The sequence below is a fragment of the Arachis ipaensis genome, chromosome B6 (assembly GCF_059453495.1).
Source record: "Arachis ipaensis isolate K30076 ecotype BB chromosome B6, ASM5945349v1, whole genome shotgun sequence".
In the NCBI taxonomy this organism is placed as follows: Eukaryota; Viridiplantae; Streptophyta; class Magnoliopsida; order Fabales; family Fabaceae; genus Arachis; species Arachis ipaensis.
In genome coordinates this window covers 1,006,700-1,026,561 of record NC_142441.1, presented here as the reverse complement: position 1 = coordinate 1,026,561, position 19,862 = coordinate 1,006,700, and the positions used below count along the sequence as shown (strand labels likewise).

Genomic DNA, 19,862 nt, shown 5'->3' with positions numbered 1-19,862 from the left:
TTTAAAACAAAATTAAAATAACAAAATAGTATTAACAAGGGACCAAACACTAAAGGAGTAATCATTTAAAAAAGGAAGATATCCTAGGCATTTATTCCAATAAGATAGGTTGTATTATAACAAAATATTTTGAAACAAGTAAAAATGTAAAAGAAAGCAAATGATATAAGAATCAATGAATTATTATTGAAAATATATGGTAATAAAAAACTGGATATAAAGAAGGAAAGTATTATTTTTATTGAAAATATTTATAATTCATTTCTCTATGCAATCAAACCAAATAAATACGAAAATCAAACATTGATTAAATTACCTATTATTAAAATATTTCATCTTTCCAAGATAAAAAATCGAAATCAATAGAAAACAAAACATGAACAACGTTAGTAAAATAAAACCGATGAAAAAAAAAAACTGGAAAATATTTAGATATTTGCCAATGAAGATAAACAAATAAGAAGCAGCAAAACCCTATATAGAGAGATATCACAAAGGAATAAAATTAAGAAAATTGTAATTAAAAGAAAAACTTACCAACTATTAACTTTAGAAGAATTCTTTGCTTCACACTTCAACAAAAAAAAAAAAAAATACACTCACTCTTGTATCAAAAGACCTTTGTAGGAGAAATACAGACACGTTAAAAGGAAGAGTTTAGGGAGGGAGGAAAAATATGCTAACAAAGGTGAAATTACATCACAATATATTTATATATAGTTTTACTATGAACAAATCCTATTTATTTATTTTTGAATTGATTTTGAATTTGTAACCGATATTTACTTTATGAATATTAATCCTATAATTATGACCAAACAGTCATATACAAAAAGAGCAATAACAAATCATTTTAAAGAAAAATTCTAATCAATAGTTAAAATTTTATTTATTTTGAAAAAAGAAACATATCTAGCTGTATCCAATAATATATCAACTCAAAACACACGTGTAGTTGTTTTGATCATTGCATAAAAAATTATAATCTCACAAATATGTTAGAAAACTATGATTGGAAGACTTTCAAAATTTTTAACCACCTATGGTTTCTGTAAATAAACTGAAAAAGAAAAAACTACTACATTAGTTGCAGCTGTTTTTGGCAAGATAAAAATTCGGTAATTCACTATCCAAATTTTCATGTCTCAACTTCAACACTTTAAGGAATTACAATAGTGTTTGCAGAGAATTTAACTCAAATTGTAAGTATGATCAATGATCAACTACATTGGAAAAAAGGGTTCTCTATCTGGTCAATTATGCTCTGCAATCCTGATTTGTAATCAGGGTAAAGTAGCTGCACTCCAAGTTCCTTCTTCATTCGAGTATTCGACACGCGCTTCTCGCCCCTTTGATTTCTCGTTTTTGCACCCGAGCTTTCTTCCAGCTCTAGATGTTCTAAGTTCAAGCCTGGCCACTTTTTCAACACCAATTTTCTTGCATATTCAAATACTTCTTCTCTTGGAGCAGGATCATCATCAACGATGTTGTAAACTTCCCTGCAAGTGAAATGCCATAAAATCTTGCAAAATTTTGCATAGTTTAGGAAGTTGATTACACTCAAAACTTACCTTGGGGGAGTTGTGTAAATAGCAGCCATAAGCGCCTGACAAATATCATCAACGTGAACTCTCGACGTATATTTTCGGTACTTTCTCATCTTCTGCCCTTCCGACAAAGGCTCCTGCTTGAGTATTGTATTGATCGCACTAAAACAAAAGAATATGAAGTAGTAAATGGAAAGTAACAGAATCCGCTAACTGCCATAAAAACATAATCCGAAATTTATAATTTAAATTGCCGATAAGATCTCTTCTCTATATTGGTGAGTTTACTTAACTGTCAAGGCAGACAGTGATGCAGTTCCTGAGCAAATTTTTTATTCGCACATAAACCGCAAAGAAACTCATAAGAGAAACCTTACTTGAAAGATAAAATGAATTACAGTAAAACAGGAAATTACCTTCTACCAGGGCCATAGATACCTCCAAGGCGGAATACTTGCGGTGAAAACCCAAGATGGTGAGCCAAATTCGACCAACCTTCTTCAGAAGCTAACCTTAATTTAGCCGACTCACTTTTCGGGTTTGTTGGGTAACTGTCGAAACGCGATGCACAAACTCATAACCAACTAAGAGAATAGTCTAACAAATTTTGAAGGGAAAACTGAACAAAAAAAGGTGATTTGTTTAGTTACACTCACTCCTCATCCACTAGTTCACCACCACAGTCTCCGTAGACGCCTGCGAGACAGGAAGCATCTCTGAGATATATTTGGATTCGAAAGCGTTAGAAAACTTCATCTCTAAGCAGCAGTAGCACATTACTTGCCGCCAGAAAACCTGGTTCTAGAAAGTCAGAAGCATAAGCAGACAACTAAAATGACAACTCAATATTGTTAAATCAAATTAGTTTCTTTTATGTTTATGCAAGATCCTTGGTATTCATGGAAAATAGTCAAACTAGAAAAGAATAACTATACATGGATCAAGTGACACCAAAATGTCCTATCATAACTCATATATGTTTTTAGTTAAACATTACGCAACATTTTTGCAAGATCAACTTAAAGAAAGAATGTGAAAGATATAATATGTTTCTCCTTATCAGCTTACCATAAAATGCATATTCTATGCATTCTTTTTTTCTGGTTTAAAACATGTAACTTATAATTCCCATTGAGAGTATGATTTCTTCATAAGAATTACAAATTTTCAATCAGAACAACAAAGATGTCTTGTGATTTATGTTTTGTGCAAAGATTTATGTACCAGATAATGCAACTCTCGCCCACGAGTGATTTTATTTTTGAAAAATCACAACTTGCAATTCTCTTATTCATGAACATGAAGGAACAACAACATCAAACTAGTTACTAAGTTCAATGAAGACTTACTAGTTGAAGACAAGTAACAGAGCCATTGAAGATTCCCATCGACTAACGAGCTTCTTAGAAGTTCTTCATGCTGAAGCATCTACAAATAAATAAAACGTAATGTAGGTTCTGAAAGAGATTACCTCAATACAAAATCCATTGACTCACGACGATATAATAATCAATAGAGCAAAATCATACTGGGTCGCCAATGCCCGCAACAGGAGGAATAGAAACAAGAAGGTGAGTGCAATCTTTCAGCAGACTTCGCATACTCGGTCTGCAGAACAAATATATGTTTAAAGTCTATACTCTATAACTAGGAAAAATGAAATTAGAAACTATAAAAACAAAATAGATAATGTAAAACCACAAAGCAGAATAGAAGAAGGAAAAACCAAAATTTCAAAGATTTAAAACCTTGAACACATCTTTAAGAATACATTTCCATTTCTTTAAGTAGCATGATTATATAAGTACTAAAGTGTTGCTATAACTATGGGGAAAAAATGAAATTAGGAAACTAAAAAAACAAACAAGATTTATCATGATTCATGATCCTCAACCTGAAATTCTGAATAGTTTGCATAGAAAAGGGATAAAATATGTTTTCTGTTCTGAAAACCTTTGAGAAGTTTTAAAAATACAAGTGACACCTTCAAGTTTCAATTCAACCCTAGATAATCTTTTGGCAGCTAACAATTAGCATAATTGAAACTTATTTCAAACATTAAGAATAAAATTGAATAAATATAAACATAAGAGGTGCTTTTGAAACTTTTGGAAAACTCCATGACAAAAGTATACTTCACCCTAAAAAAAAATTCCATATAGTAAACTTAAACTATGCTCATTGTCTCACTGAGGGTAGTTTGCATCAAAAAGGCAAACTTGAAACCCCATATCCTCAAGCTTCTTCTTCTTCACATGGCTTGTGCAAGTTCCAGAAACAACCCTAAAATCCAATCCAATAAATAACAGTAACAATAATAAATGTTCCACAACTTAACTAACTATATAGCAATAATCAAAATTAAGCTAATTAATCATTGTAATTCCCCTGAGAAAACATCAATTATTAATAATAAGAAAGAAAGAAAGAATCTAACCATCCATGATTTTGGAGTTTGAGTGCAAGGGATTGGGCCACGAATCCTATGCCAAGAATGAAGATGCGGTTCTCAGAGGAAAGAGGAAAAGACGAAGCTTTGGGAAGATGAACATGAAAATGGGAAGGTACTGGGTTTCGATGATGCAGAGGAATGGATGAACATGAAGATGCAGATGAAGCTCGAACAAGTACTTCCCCAATCTCCATCACAGAATCCAAACTACTATTCACAACGCTATTCTTTTCGTGCACATGTCTATTGCTCAATTAATAAAAGGAGGTCCTGCAGTCCTGCAGATTTGGACCCCGAATTAATTAGTCATTAAAAAAAATATCAATTTAATTTTTTAGGATAGAAAATTGTGGACATATAATGTCTTTTGATCAATATATCAACTAAAATTTAACGAATATTTATATGTATGGTTAATTATTCTAACGAATTTATCTATGAAAAATAATAATTTAGATAATAATTTTTGAAACAAAATTTTACCTGTTTTAATAGGATTCATGATAAATAAAAAGTAATTAATAAAAGTATATAAAAATTTAAAAGATAATAAATATTTTAATGTCTAAAATTATATTATTTTTTTTTTCATATGACAGTAATAAGACATGCACCACTCTAAATAACAAAATACATGACAATTTTGTTTTAATTTTGTACTATTCATTAATAAAAGGACATACATATTCACTATTTATTATCTTTCAATACTTAATTGATACTTTTTTTTCAATGATTTAATTGTTATTTTATTTTTTTAAATAAAAAACATTGTTAAAAAATATTAGTTTGGAGTAATATTATAACACCTCAAGTTTTTAAAAAAATTAAATAATAGGTTATTTATGATTTATTATTTTATTTAAAAAAAAATATTTTTTTAAAAGTAATTAAATTAAATTTTATAATATTTTAAGTTTCAAATTTATTAGAATTTTTTAAATTATTTTTATTATAATGAGATATTTCAAAAAAAAATTATGCTATTATTATTATTATTATTATTATTATTATTATTATTATTATTATCAAAGAAAAAAAAGGGAAAGTGGCCGAATGAAAGAAAGCTAATGGCTTCAATTCATATATATATAACGTGACATCTACCTCTCCTTATATATTCATTAATGACACTAATTATTATCATTTCCTTGATTCCATTAATTTTTTTGCCAAAGCCAAGAAGAGAACCGTAGATCATAGTAAGCATGACACCTAAACCATCTAATGTGTAATATTCTTCCTAAAGCATGATTATTAGCTCCTAATCGGCTTTGCATGTTTCATTTTTGAATAAAGTAAGAAAGAAAGAACCGAGAGAGAGAAGAGAGAAACCGTCAACCTCCTTGAGCTTTCAGCTTCGATTTTGTTGAGATATGTAACTTTAATAAAAAATCTAATCTGGTAAAAATATTCGTATCTTCTTTCTCTACACGTTAGCGTTATTTTTGTCCGGTAGAAGTTGACAGTGAGATAGCTTATCTTCTCCTTAAGTTTGGCTAATGGAGTTTTAGGAAGCACGCTTTTCTCTTCAGCAGCTCAGCTAGAAATTTTTGATGATTTTGATTTCATACGAAAATATGAGATTTTATTTTAAAATTAATCGTTTTAATTTATAAATGTCATTGAAATTTAGTGAATAAGTGCAAATAATTTATAAATGTCTTGTTTAATTAATTAATGAAAATTGACGAAATTGAGATTGTTGGTGATTGTGAATATGGTTAAGCGTGATAAAATTGTGTTGAGATTGATTTGTTGCTGTGTTTGAGGATGATGATTGTTATTGGTTTTCTGATTATTTTAGAATTGCTGAAAATTCTTAATGTTATCTGATGAAAGAATGATAGTCGTTAAACTGGGTTATGATGAGTTGTTTATTGAAAAAGAGGGAACCCGAAAGGCTGGCACAGCCCGAATTTTAGGGGAGGTGCTGCCGAAATTTTTATGAAATTGAGGTTTTGTTTGAAATGCTATTTTAAAATATTTATTTTTGGCAAATTAAATTATTTGAGACTTATTTAGTTGGAAAAGATTTATTCTTTTTTAAATTCGATTTGTTAAGAAAAGTCTAATGTTTTAAATTCTATCCTTTGAGAAGGGAGTTTGTTTTAAATAATGACTTAAATTCGGTTTATTAAGTAAAGGGACCTCTACCACATAAGAGCACAGAGCAGTGACTGAAAAGATATTGAGTGTTGTTGGGTCTTAGTGCAAAGTGTCTAGTGAGGACGGCGATACGTAACGCTTACTTGACACATTAGAGACGGCTCAGTGAGGACGGCGATACGTAATGCTCACTGGAGGCCGTGGGCTTTATGTGTGAATGATTGTGCGGGGATGCCCGTGTGTGTGGAATGGCTTACAGGAGAAAGTGGCACATGCTTCAGCTGGAGAATCAGCGCCTGCAAGTACTTGCAGAGGTCATGTTCGACATACTTCAGCTAGAGAATCAACGCCTACAAGAAGTAGAAACTTGCAGAGGTTATGCCACTGGAATGCCTTATCTGACTTGCGAGTCGGATTGCGTCGGGTGCGAGTCGAAACCGACAAATGAGCTCATTACCTGCGATAGGACTAGACATGCATCATCCTTGTTTGCACCTTTGCATTTGGTTATATTTGCTTGTATTACTTCTCTGTGATTGTGTTGTTTGACTTGTTTGTATGTTGGTCTGGATCTCTTTCTTGAGCTATTAGTTTGCGAATGTATTGAGATGTTTAAGAATTGATGTTGTGATTGTTGAGGATTAATTATGTGGCTGAGAAATAGTTAATATGACAAGTTTTGTGAATGGGATTTTATTTTAAACTCGGAAATTTAAAAGAAAGTATTTAGTTATCTAAAGTAAAATTTAAAAGTATTTTCAGGGGTTGGTAAAAATATAGTTCTCTTGAGTAAATGGATTATTTGCATTTTAATCTCTACTTCTACGGCATTTTCGTTCCCTACTGAGAACGTGTAGTTTGTTCTCATCCCAAAATCTTCCACCCTTTCAGTGACAGGTTCGAAGGTTCAATATGAAGCTGTGGACGAGTAGTAGATTTACTTGTGATTCCTGTTGTTTTTATAGAGTTCCCTCCCCCTTGTTGCTTTAGCTTTTATTTATCCAGAGGAATAGGTATTGTATTCGAGTTTTATATTGAATTTATTTGTATAGCAAGTATTATTATTAATAATTATTTGAAAATTTGAAGATCTTTGATATGTTGATTTTAATTACTAAAAACAATTTCCTGGAATTTTCTATAAAACTGTAACGCGATATCGAACTAAAGGCTCAATATTAAATAAACATAGTATATAATTAAAGGAATAGAGGTAAGTAACGCTTAAACTTTTAGTACGACCATGAGGTGCTAAAAGTTAGGGTGTTACAAATATTATACATCTAAATTTTTTTTATTAACTAAATCCAATTAAGTTGGTTTAATATAATAAAAATCAGTTATGACAATTATTCTAAATCTTATTATCTAACTTAATTGAACTTGATTCATAACAAAATTTAAATATGTAAAATTATTTATTAATTTTTTTAATGGATATTAATAAAAATATAATTTTTAAATTTTTTTAATATAACTAATATATGTATCCGTATTCTTTACACGATAATATACAAAATTTTCCTGTAAGACCCTAATAACCATCATTGTAATTGTAAGTTTGTAACTACATATATTGATGTTGTTGTTGGCAAATTCACTAATAAATACAACAGAAAATAGTTTTCAATGAAGACAAAATGGAAGTTGGCAGGCATGAGAAAGATCAAGTAACATTAATTGATATTGGAATTTAATATATATAAATTATGTTACTTGTAAAAAAAATCTCTCGTCAATATAAAATACATAAAAAAAAATAACGAAAAAAATAAATAAATTTATAACTTTATAGTTTATAATGATTAATTTTTTAAGAAAAAGTCTAAAAAATCAACTATAACATAAGTTAATTTAAGTCAATTTTTTGTATTTTTAATTTTGAAATTGAAAAAATTAGAATAGTGGGAAGTATTTTTTTCTTTTTTAATAATAGACTTTCTGTTTTTCAATTAGTTAGCTATCTCCTAATTGATTTCTTAGCGGAGTCTTTTTTTTTTAAATATTAGATGATATTTAGTATAATGCATAATTATGATGCAGTTGTATGTTTTAGTGTGATATTAGAAACTAACAAAAATCGTTTTTCGCAATTTTTAGACAACAGCAAGGAGACAAAAAAATAACAAAAAAAAAGAAAAGAAAAACAACTAGAAATATAGTGGGAGCGATTTGATGTACGGTGAGATAATTTATTGTACGGTGGAAACGATTTGTGAGGAAGATAAAGACTTATAGTTGCTAAGGCTCAAATTTTTTATTTCTCTTACAAATTGCTCCCACTATACATCAAATTGCCCTCACCATACTTTTAGTCTCTCTTTCTTCTTTTTAACTTTTTTTTTTTTGTCTTCTTACTGTTATCTACAAATCGCAAAGAAATTATTACTACTAGCCTCTAACATTACAGTAAAATACACAGTTACATTATAATCACGCATTATATTAACAGGCAGTCAATAATAAAAAAAATTGAAGAAAAATAAATTACTGATTAATTAAAAATACAAAAAATATTTCTCATTCTTTAAAATGTGAGACATTTAAATTTTTTTGTCCAAAATATATATGAACAAATAGGTCATTTAGAAAAATTTAGATGTCTCGTATTTTAAAATGTGATTGACGTTTTTATTTTTTCAATTAGTTATTTATCGTTTCCTCAAAAATAAATTAAATAATATATATTTAAAAATAAATACATAGCTGATCGTTAGTGTGTATATATATAACACTTTCAAAGATTGTCATATTAATTGCTATCATTTATTTTTTTTTTTTCTGTAAGATTGTGAGAGAACAGAGAACATATCAGCCAATGAGTGGGGCTTGGAAATAAATAAATAGGCGGTACCCATGGAAATAAAGGTAGTTGCATAACCAACAACTTAAACCAAACATCATAATATATATGCACATTAAAATCAAAGTGAAAAACTTTAAAAAAAAAAAAGGTCCATCAAGTGCGATATGATCGAAGTTAAGTGACTAAATTTATGGTTTGAGTTGGTTCGCAAGTTTGAACTATCAATTCCTATATATCATAGGTTTTAATTAAGCATCTCAAATTAATGTTATATATTATTGTTGTTGTTATTACTCTAGCTCAATTCTAATTATCCATGTATAAATAATAAAAATAGATAAAATATATTATTAATATAATAAATGCGGTAGGTGTGGCAAAATTAGGTGACAGCCTATACCTATCTTGCAATTGTACTTCATACTCTCCATTGCTTCACCATTTTTATGTTTGTTTTTATTTTTTATTTTTTATTTTCTTTCTGTTCTTCCATTCCATGCAATGCAATGCAACTTATTATTTTTTGGGGTCCCTCTCTTTTATTTGAATTGATTGACAAAATTTGTAGTGACTCATATGAATATATGGCCTTAGAGGAATGAAGATCTTCACTTCTATCCTTGATATAATATATATATAAGAAAGCATATATTATTCTCCTAAATTTCCTCATCAAAATCTTCTTATCTTCTGAAGCTTAATTTGCAGTAAGTATATACTATATACCTCTCTCTCTCTCTCTCTCTATGTTCTTTAAATATTTTGGAATCTTATCTTATACTATAGGAAGAATTTCAAGTATACCGGGAACACCAGTGTTTCAGTTATTTTAACCGTTGATTTGAATTATAAAAAATATATATAATATATATTAATTGAAATTAATGGTTAAAATAACTGGAACATCGGTATTTCTCGGTATGCTTAAAATTTTTCTTATACTATAATATGCATGATGAATTGAACAATTCATGAACTTATTGTTCATTTGAAACACAGATTTTGGTGGTGTTTTTAGCACATAATAATAATAATGGAAGAATCAATTAAGAACATGATTGTTGTTGGAGTTGTTTCATGGTCATCAGCATTTCTTGTTACAAGGAGGATCCTTCAGAAGCGTTCTTTTGATTTCAGCAACAGAGTTATCTCAACAATTCATGCAATTTTGGCAGTCACGTTGGCTTCAATCTCTGTTCAAGATTGGAAATGTCCAATATGCCCTGTAGCTTCAAATTCTTCTCTTACACAGGTATTATATATATCATGTATTATTTAAGGTGAATGCTATCCTACTCTCTTTAAAGTAACATATAAGTTATCATTTCTGATGTGTCATATTTTAATTGGGTGTTTATTTTAACCTGAGTATCGTGTAAGTAACATGTAAGTTACCCTCTCTAAATACTCAATTAAAATATGACACATTGGAGAGGGTAACTTACATGTTATTTTAGAGAGAATAAAATAATATTCACCATTATTTAATACTAGAGAGATGTATTTATCGGGTTAGATTAAGTTGCTTACATTATACTTTTTGAATACAGTCATTTGTGCATTAACACAGAATAGATGGACGTTTTAGTAAAACCATTTCTTCTTTAGTAAAACTATCTTAAGTTTGTCAAGTAACATTTTATTTTTTATATATCACAATAAAAACAGAAGAATTATAATTCAAGACTAAAGAATCTGCCTAAGAAATATAACATAATCAAGTTTGATTTTTCATAATAACTTTAGAGACTGAAATTCAAATAATTATCTAAATTCATAAGTTTGATTATATTTTCTTTTTCTGAAAATTATGCCAAGCCAAGCAAGATTACTTCTATTGAAACAACATGTTTTGGTAATGTTGGGAATTGAATGAGAAAGTTGCTAATGTTTGAAGTGTGAATTCAGATGCAAGTTCTGGCAGTGAGCGTTTCATATCTGATATATGATTTGGTGTGTTGTCTGTTTGGTGAAAGAGTGAGTATGGACAACACCATCCACCATTTGGTTAGCATTCTTGGACTTGGTGCAGGTCTTTGCTATCAAAAGGTAACTAATTACTAAGTAATAACATTTCTCACTCTTTACAATTATTTTATCTTATTTTATTTCCAAAGTTTTGTAAAACAAAAACCAATAACAAAATTTTACTGTTTTACTTTTTACTTCCTTTTTCTTTTCGAAAGTTAAGAGTGAGACTCGAACCCACGAGCTCTAGATGAATATGGGGAGACTATGTTATTTGAGTTATAATTTGTGTTTTTAATTTTTGTTATTTGAAAAAAAACAGTAAAAATAATAAAATTATATACTTTTATATTTTTTATTTTTTCATAAAATTTTAAAAATAAAAAATATTAAAAAATAAATAAAAATACAAACTAAACTTATCTTAAATATGTCGTAATATTTTTTATAGTATCTAAAAGTGGGATAAATATTAGTTTATTTGAACTAATTAAAGTGAATTAAGATATCTTTAAGGAACAAAACCCATTTTTAAAATTTCATTATAACTAATGCCTAATTATTGTTGCATATATGTGGGAGAAGTGTGGTTCAGAGATGGTGGCATGTGTTTGGATAACAGAGATGTCAAGTCCTTTCTTGCATTTAAGGGAGCTTCTCAAGGAACTTGGTTACAGGGACACCCCTCTTAATTTGGCTGCTGATGTAAGTACTTCTACTTACCCTTTAATTAATTAATTTTCCCCTTAATTAGGTTAAAATAGTTTCTAGATAGGGACCTTTAGCTGTCTCATTAAGGTATGATTTGAATGTAGCTAATTTAGTGACACTTATGTGTTATGATATTATTAAATCAACTTATGTTTTTTATTTTAGCCAATATGTATCTTAAAAGTATATATTAAGATTATCGATTATTAAATTAAAAATATAAAATTTAAGTTTTTAATATATTTGTTATGTATTTATTAAAATAAAAATTTTAAAAATTTCTGTTAATAGTAATTCTAAGTTATTTATTATTATTATTATTATTATTATTATTATTATTATTATTATTATTATTATTATTATTATTATTGGATCTGGAATGCTATGAAAGAGTTATACATTCATGAAGATATAAAGTTATGCTTCACTAAAAATAAATTTAATAAATGACGAATTCATATATTGACCATGTACTATATATGAGAAAAAAAAAATGATCATATTAACTAACAATTTAAGTTTGGTATAACGATTTCAGCTCCTGTTTGCTGCCATATTTACATTTGCAAGGATGGTGGCTGGACCCTATCTCACCTATGTCACTTTATCTGCCAATAATCCATTTCTCATCAAGGTATAAACGGATAATGTTAGGTAAACAAAAAAAAAAAAAAACAGACAGAACTTGTCTTATTTAGCATTAATTAATTATCGTAACAATTAATGAATGCTAAATAAGGCAAGTTATGGCTGTTTTTGGCTGATTTTCTTTGGTTACCAAATATTTTCGTAAATATTATTCATAGCAAAATATCAAAATAGTTTTCGAAAGATTATTTCGATAAAAAAAAAAATTAACCTTTAAAAATAGTGATTATTCATTCAATATATCTAAAATATTGGTTTTATTTGAAAAGTTAATTCAATTGTCAAACAAAGCTAATTGTTTGAAAATATTGAATATATAATTAATTCTTTTGAGTTATTTTGTTGGACAAATAATTTTTTAGAAACTATTTTAGTACTTTCTTTTGGAAAAATATTTGAATGATTCCAGTGCATGTTACAGGCTACAGCATTGGGTTTGCAGCTAGTAAGTGCATTCTGGTTTTTCAAAATCCTAAGAATGGTGAAATACAAATTGACTAAGAAGAAATCTACATCTATAAATGGCACCAACCATGTCAACGGTATAAAGAAGTAGATCAGTGTGTATAAAGTAGCAATCCAAGCTTCCACTTGTTTGTATTTTAGATCATTCTTTAATTTTTATTTGGAAATTAAATTATGATTTGGACAAAAAATTAAGATAGAATTTTTTGCCCAAGTTGTAGTTCAAAACTTGATATGCAATCATGTACCAAACAATTTAATTGACAGAATTTAATTGATTCTTGTACCCGGTAGACATCTTATTATTATTATTATTATTATTATTATTATTATTATTATTATTATTATTATTATTATTATTATTAGTTTACACTTTTCAGTGTATAACATTTGGTTACTGCCACAACACTTTGGGTCATTAATGCCACATCTACAATAACTTTTAAGCTACATAGTTTTAAGAAGATATATTTAAGACTTAGAAAATTCAGGATACTATCATCACTCTTAACAAAAAAAATTGACATTGGTTGGAATAAATATCAAAAACTAATTTATAAAATACAAACTGTGAGAGAGTCAATGCAAAACAGATTGCATGATGCATATTTCTTGTTCTAATCATGCACTACCCGGATATCCATGGCTCTAAGAATTTTTAAGTAGTCTTTACTCTTTCCCAAAATCAGCACTGTAATGAGCACTGGATTCAAGCTTCTTAGCATCATTCAGTTTTCGAACAGCCTGAAACAGAAGAATGAAGTCAAATTATTGTTCTGTTACATGAGTTGGTAAACCCCTTGTATATGTAATTAATACACAGAAAAATCACCTCCCTCAAGATGGAACTTACCTTCATAAAATCTTCATGGATCACATAGTCGCGCTCTGCACGGATTGCGGACATTCCAGCTTCCGTGCAGACATTTCGAAGATCGGCCCCATTAAAGCCCTATAAGTTTGCCAAAATAATTTAAAAAAACACAAACCAATCAAACATGGATCAGTTGGCTAATAAAAGTAACCAAAATGTTTGTACTCACCTCTGCAAGCTTCACAACAGCTTCATAGTCTATTTCACCATGCTTAGCAATCCCAGCAGCATGAATCTTGAGAATTTCCATCCTCGATAGTTCATTTGGCAATGGAATTTCTATTTTCCTATCCAACCTTCCAGGACGTAGAAGAGCAGGGTCCAGTACATCGGGTCTGTTCGTTGCCATTATCATTTTAACCTACAATTCAAGCAACACAACAAACGAATTTTCCATAAAATTTATTCTACAGAGGACTAATCATTGCAAACAGAAGACAAATTAATCAGAAATGGTTGATACGATTTACATTACATTTGAATCATATCTCACATGTTCTACAGGCTTTATCCAACTATACCCCCACAAGGCCACAACCAACAAATAAAACACCAAGATAAAGTTTTTAATCCTTCTAAATTGCTACAAGGAAGAGAGAAAATGTTTCTAAACCATCACGGTGGTCTCCAAATAAAAACAAAGTAAATGCAGCATGCTGTACCTTTCCAAGTTGATCAAATCCATCTAGTTGATTAAGCAACTCCATCAGTGTTCTCTGAATCTCACGATCAGCACTTGTTCCCTCACTAAAACGGCGACCACCAATGGCATCGATCTCATCCATAAAAATGATGCAGGGCTTGACAAACAAAGTAGAGATTCAGAACTACTTCACATACACATGCATACATACATATCTATACAAATAGATATACACATATACATGTAGGAAAATACTTCGGACGAGTCTCACCTGGTGATCACGTGCATACCCAAACATTTCTCGTATCAACCTTGCACTTTCTCCAATGTACTTATCAATTATGGCACTTGAAACAACCTACATCAGAAGTTAGGAGTAAGACACTATTACCTTAAAAGGAAACTTCAAATACAAAAATTCAGAAAGAAACAAATCTGACCTTCAAGAAATTAGCATCGATATTACTGGCAATTGCCCTAGCTAACAGTGTTTTACCCGTACCAGGAGGCCCATAAAGGAGAACACCCTAAAAAAATGAGAATAGAGAATATTCCAGTCAAATGCAAATTACAAAAAAATGCTACTTTACAGGAACAAAAAAATGAAGATGGCATGCTGCCAAAAACAGAGTTACACCAAACAGATCAATCACCTTAGGAGGTTTAATTCCAACACGAAGAAAAAGTTCTGGATTCATCAGAGGCAATTCAATTGATTCCCTCAATTCCCTTATCTGATCAGAGAGACCACCAACAGCGGAATAACTCACATTACCGGGATCCTCGTGCAGCATATTGTAAACAACCGGATCAACCTGTCAACTCATGACAGATAAGTGCTACTTATTCATCAAATAATAAAAAACCCCAATTAAACACTGGACATGAACATATTCGTCAAATAATTATCTCAAGAGAATGAATTGTGCTACATACTTCACGTGGAAGAGCTCGCATTATGGTGAGTGTTGTCATATCAAGAACCACTCGTGTACCGGAAGTCAATTTTTCCTTATCAACTTTACTCCGGCATCCTACCACATACCTTGGTCCGCTGCTTGCTTTAACAATCACTGAGATAACCCAAGACACAAAATACAAGTTATATCATTGAACCAATCATAAATCCAAATCAACCAAGAAAACTAAGAAGATAGTATATGGTATAGCTACCTTCTAGCTAACGAAACTAAATCAATATAAAAGAATCAGTTAAGCAAAGAATAATCAATCTAGTAATAAAGACAGATAAGATCAACTTACACCACCCTAAGTTAAATTAATCCTCACACCATTAAATAACCTTTTCAATCCACTATCATTTAATACCTTCTTCCATAGGGATAAAAACAACATAATAAATGCTTCCTAATACCAACAAAAAAGAAGTAGTGTTCATTCTGCAAATTTTGGCGCAAATGATCAACAAAATAGATAGCTATAATTCAATGTTAAGGCTACATTACAATATCATAAGTTATTAAGTGCGTCAAGTCTTAAATCAATGTGAATTGACACCTCCACTATGCTGGTAAGACAGGCAAGCATCTTAAAGCAGAAAATTTTGAATAGAGTTCAAAAATAAAACTAAAAATAAAAAATTTACAGCGTTCATTGTCAAGAGGCCTGAGAACTTCCCCAATGATCTGGCCAACGCTTTGAAGAGACTTCAAGTCATCCTCCGTTTTATTGAACTCTTTCTTCGAAGCTCGCAAATTCTCTCTCACTGACACAATTCCAGTTCCAACAAATTAAAATTAACTAATAATCAACCAAACAAATCACAGATAACTTGAATAAACAAAACCCTAACAGCTAAAGCAGCTAAACATTCATGATTCATTCATTCCTCTTCCCTTTCTCAAAACCCTAACGAAATACAGTTTCCAGAAAGCAGAGATTTTTAATTAAAGGAAACGAACCTGATCGAACTCTGGACTCCAATTCCTTGTGCTGGAGGAGCTTCTTTCGATAATCCGCCACCGCGTTACGACGTCGTACGGCGTCTTCAGCATCTGTCATTGTTAGTTATAAATATTGGTTCTTTCTTTCGATTTTGGATAACCAAAACACAAAGAAGCTTAGCTCCGAGCTCTGTGGTGCGTTTCCAGAATCTACAGTTTTTGCGGCTTCTACTCTCTTCACAAGTTACCGTGTCTTGTTCTCTACGGCAATTTATGTTTGTAAAGTCCAAACTACCCCTACAGAATACAGCATTATACTTAATTACTTATACATACGGTGTTAATTATTTGGTGGAAACTCAAGTACAGCCGACTTCACGTGAAGTCATTAGATGAAAATTTAATCAAATCGGTTAAATCATCTAACAGCTCTCAATTATCAACTTCACGTGAAGTCGACTGTACCTGAGTTTTCACCTAATTATTTATTTCATTTAATAAAAAGAAAGTTACTTGTAGACCAAAGATTTGGTAAGTTCAACATTGAATAATAAATAAAGCATTTAACGCTATTTTTTAGAATAATATAATTGTATCATCGATAAAAATTAAACATAATATTTTGTTCAAAGTACCAACGGATCAGCAGAAAATTTATTTGTTTAAGTAGCTTTTTCTAAACAATATTTTCTCAGAAACGAAAATATTAATTGAATACGATTATTTGTGTTAAATGAAAATTTCATAAAGAAAAAGAGTAAAGACAAAGTCAGTTAACAAAAAATGTAAAATGATATATAGAGGTTTCTTTTAAAAAAAAAAAATTGAATTAACGGTAGAGAACATAAGACTAAGGAGGTGGATTAAACAATATCTGAGTTAATATGGATGGAGTCATTTATATAAAAAAAATATAAAAACTAAGGAGGTAGATTTTGTAATCTTTTTTTTTTCTACTATTTATTTATTTATTGGCCTTAAGCAAGTTGTCATTGTGAATGTTTCTTAGTAACTTATGAATAATCTGAAGGAAGCAATGAAATAAAAATGGAAGAAAAAAAGATAAACAGATGATAAAGATTTAAAAAATAAGGCGGTCAAAGAAAGTCAGCTCTGCAAACTAAACAAAAAAATTATGCTGGCATTTGAGCACCAAGTAACAAATAAGGCAATATATCAGGTTCCTATAACTAATCTGCTTTACCGTAACCGGGAAAACCTTAAACATTACTGCAATTTTTTTCAAAAGAGAAAACATACATTGGTTTGATCATTGTATTATATGAATAGCAAATTTAACCAACATGAAATAACGCTGAAAGATAGAGATGAAAGTAACCAAAGATAAAGCCATCTGATTAGGAGAAAAAATAAATAGCAATCAAATGCAATTGGTGTGAACAAAAATAACAAAAGCATTAATCAAAAGAAAATATTAGCAAAAGAAAGTGTATTTCTCTGAGCTATGGTTAATAGAGGTGTTTGCGGTACGGTTTACTTTTTTTTAGAGAAAAGTCATTAAATTTAATTGTTTAATTAAATAGCGGTTCGATTTGGTTTGATTTTTTTATCTAAGCCATTCGAATCAATCCAATCCTATTTGAATCGGTTTGGTTTGGTTCAATTTTTCGAGTTTTTCAATCAATTAAAAAAAATACTACCATACTATTTCACAAAGTCACAACATTAAAATCGACAAACACAAATACACAATAGTTAAAAAAGAATCTATTGAGTAGGATCTAATGCCTCTTTCGAAAATTTTTTGCATTGCGATAACAAGTGATTTTTCATGTTACCGGTGCCATTTTTATGTGTATCACAAGCATAATTAGCCCCACACTAATTGCATTTAGCTCTAGGGTACCGTGGATTACTAGTTTCATCTTTAATAAAGTGATCCCATATCCAATATCTAGGTCTACAAGGCTTTCTCTTACCTTCGTTGGTCTCTGTTTCAGTGATGTCATCAACAGGAGCTTCTTCAACAGCCTGTCTTTTCCCTCATCCTCTACTAGCAAGTTTCCTTGTGTTTCTACGAGGAGTTGGCACAGCAGGCAATGCAGTCGAAGATCTGCTGCTTGTATATTCATTCGAAAGAGAAACTAGCGCAGCAGGCAATCCAGTGTCCCCATATTCTCACTTGAACTAACATCAAACTACATAAACAAATACATTGAACAAAAAAAATAAATTTATAAGCAATTTACAAAATCAAGAGCAGAAACACAACAATAAATAAATTAAAAATAGAATAACAAATAAATTAAACAATGAACAGTGAACCAGCGATCAGAAGTAATTTCAGTAAACAACGAACAACAAATAAAACAATGAACAACAATCAGAAGCAATTTCAGTAATTCAACAACAAATAAAGTAAACAATGAACAACAACCAGCAATAAATATACACTGAAATGGACATTGAACAACAACGAACAACAATCAGCAACAATGAATAAATGATTATTGAACAAAAATTAGTCAAATTACATACTAACTCGGAGGTTCAGGCTCCATATCTGACTTGAAGTGGTGGCTGGGTGGCTCGGTGCCGTGATGTGTTATGAGTGGCCAGAAACGCAGGTGTACTGCTATGGGTGGTCAGAAATGGTGATGTGGGTGGCACGGGGGGTGGTGCACTACTGGCTGCTGGATGGTGTAGTGTCCCCGACCGCGAGGATGGTGCTGGCTGGGGCTGGGTGGTGCTGTCCGCGAGGAAGTGCTGGGAGGAAAGATTCGGCGGCGCTGTGAGGTGGTGGGAGGAAGGGCTTGGCTGGCATTGGGAGGTACTGCAAGAAGGTGGGTTCACCGTCGGCCTGGGTTTCTTTAAGTTTGAGACTCGAGAGTGAGTGTAGAGAGCAAGACTGAGTTAGTGGGTGTGTCTACACAAGACAGAGAAACGTTGACATATGTCTTCTATTTGATTTTTGAGACACACAATTTTGAAGGACACGCTGGTATACAGATTGACACAAATTACATGTATTCAATGTACTTCTAATAAGTTGAGACACAAAAATTAATATTGAGTCACTGATTATTTTGACATTTTACCCTTATTTTATTTCTATATTTTTATTTTTGTCCTATCTTCTCATCCCTTTCCAGATCTTTTCATCTCTTCTTCCCTCCCTTCTCCTCCCCAATTCAACTTCCATCTCTTCTCTCATCCCTTCTCCCCATTTCAACTTCTGTTTTTTCTCTCTTCATGGCCAATCAACCTCCTCTACTAAAGTGCCCCTGCCACTACTGTATCACTTCTTTCTCATATTCTCCAGATTGCGTCTCTGTCTTCTTCCAAATTTCTAGATCTGCGACTTGTGTCTCTGCCATGTCGCAGTCGAGCCTCTATCATCGACCCATCATGCCTCCATCTTCATCTCTGTTCATCCTTCTATTTGCTCTCTTTTTGAATTTTTTTCCTAAAATAAAGTTCTATTTTTCTTTGTTTTTTATTATTAATATGTGCTATTTTTAGAAAAAAAAAATTTTATAGTCTGAATGCTATAGACAATTTCTTTCCGTTGGCTTCTACGCCATTGAAATATCTCACCTTCCAATTAATTTTTTAATTTCTCAACTGCAAAACTACGATATTCTATTCATTCATCATTGCTTCAACAACTTAAAATTGACACAAGGTATTCAAAATGGAAATATGCCAATTAATTACTTGTTGTTTAATTAGGAATATATATATTGAATTTGTTGTTGAAATTACTGTAATTTT

General features: G+C 30.6%; 3 protein-coding genes across 3 annotated transcripts; 1 reads left to right on the top strand and 2 right to left on the bottom strand.

Moving 5' to 3' along the window:
• Positions 1 to 1,082: 1,082 nt before the first annotated feature.
• On the bottom strand, positions 1,083 to 4,257 carry LOC107645272 (NAD(P)-binding Rossmann-fold superfamily protein). The gene is made up of 8 exons (XM_016349262.3): positions 3,985 to 4,257; positions 3,738 to 3,830; positions 3,077 to 3,155; positions 2,897 to 2,975; positions 2,204 to 2,243; positions 1,964 to 2,098; positions 1,572 to 1,709; positions 1,083 to 1,499 (listed from the first exon to the last, which is right to left on the bottom strand). The coding sequence occupies exons 1-8, from the start codon at positions 4,191 to 4,193 to the stop codon at positions 1,220 to 1,222; spliced, it is 1,053 nt and encodes a 350-aa protein (XP_016204748.1). The 5' UTR covers positions 4,194 to 4,257; the 3' UTR covers positions 1,083 to 1,219.
• Positions 4,258 to 9,368: 5,111 nt separating this feature from the next.
• LOC107647883 (uncharacterized) lies at positions 9,369 to 12,996 on the top strand. The gene is made up of 6 exons (XM_016351930.3): positions 9,369 to 9,621; positions 9,914 to 10,166; positions 10,823 to 10,963; positions 11,468 to 11,587; positions 12,132 to 12,227; positions 12,663 to 12,996. The coding sequence occupies exons 2-6, from the start codon at positions 9,948 to 9,950 to the stop codon at positions 12,795 to 12,797; spliced, it is 711 nt and encodes a 236-aa protein (XP_016207416.1). The 5' UTR covers positions 9,369 to 9,621; positions 9,914 to 9,947; the 3' UTR covers positions 12,798 to 12,996.
• Positions 12,997 to 13,146: 150 nt separating this feature from the next.
• Positions 13,147 to 16,428, bottom strand: LOC107645273 (26S proteasome regulatory subunit S10B homolog B). Its single transcript, XM_016349263.3, has 10 exons — positions 16,146 to 16,428; positions 15,830 to 15,949; positions 15,160 to 15,296; positions 14,877 to 15,038; positions 14,664 to 14,750; positions 14,495 to 14,581; positions 14,243 to 14,380; positions 13,750 to 13,941; positions 13,560 to 13,658; positions 13,147 to 13,450 (listed from the first exon to the last, which is right to left on the bottom strand). Exons 1-10 carry the CDS (start codon positions 16,243 to 16,245, stop codon positions 13,376 to 13,378), a joined length of 1,197 nt encoding a protein of 398 aa, XP_016204749.1. The 5' UTR covers positions 16,246 to 16,428; the 3' UTR covers positions 13,147 to 13,375.
• Between the last annotated feature and the right edge of the window lie 3,434 nt (positions 16,429 to 19,862).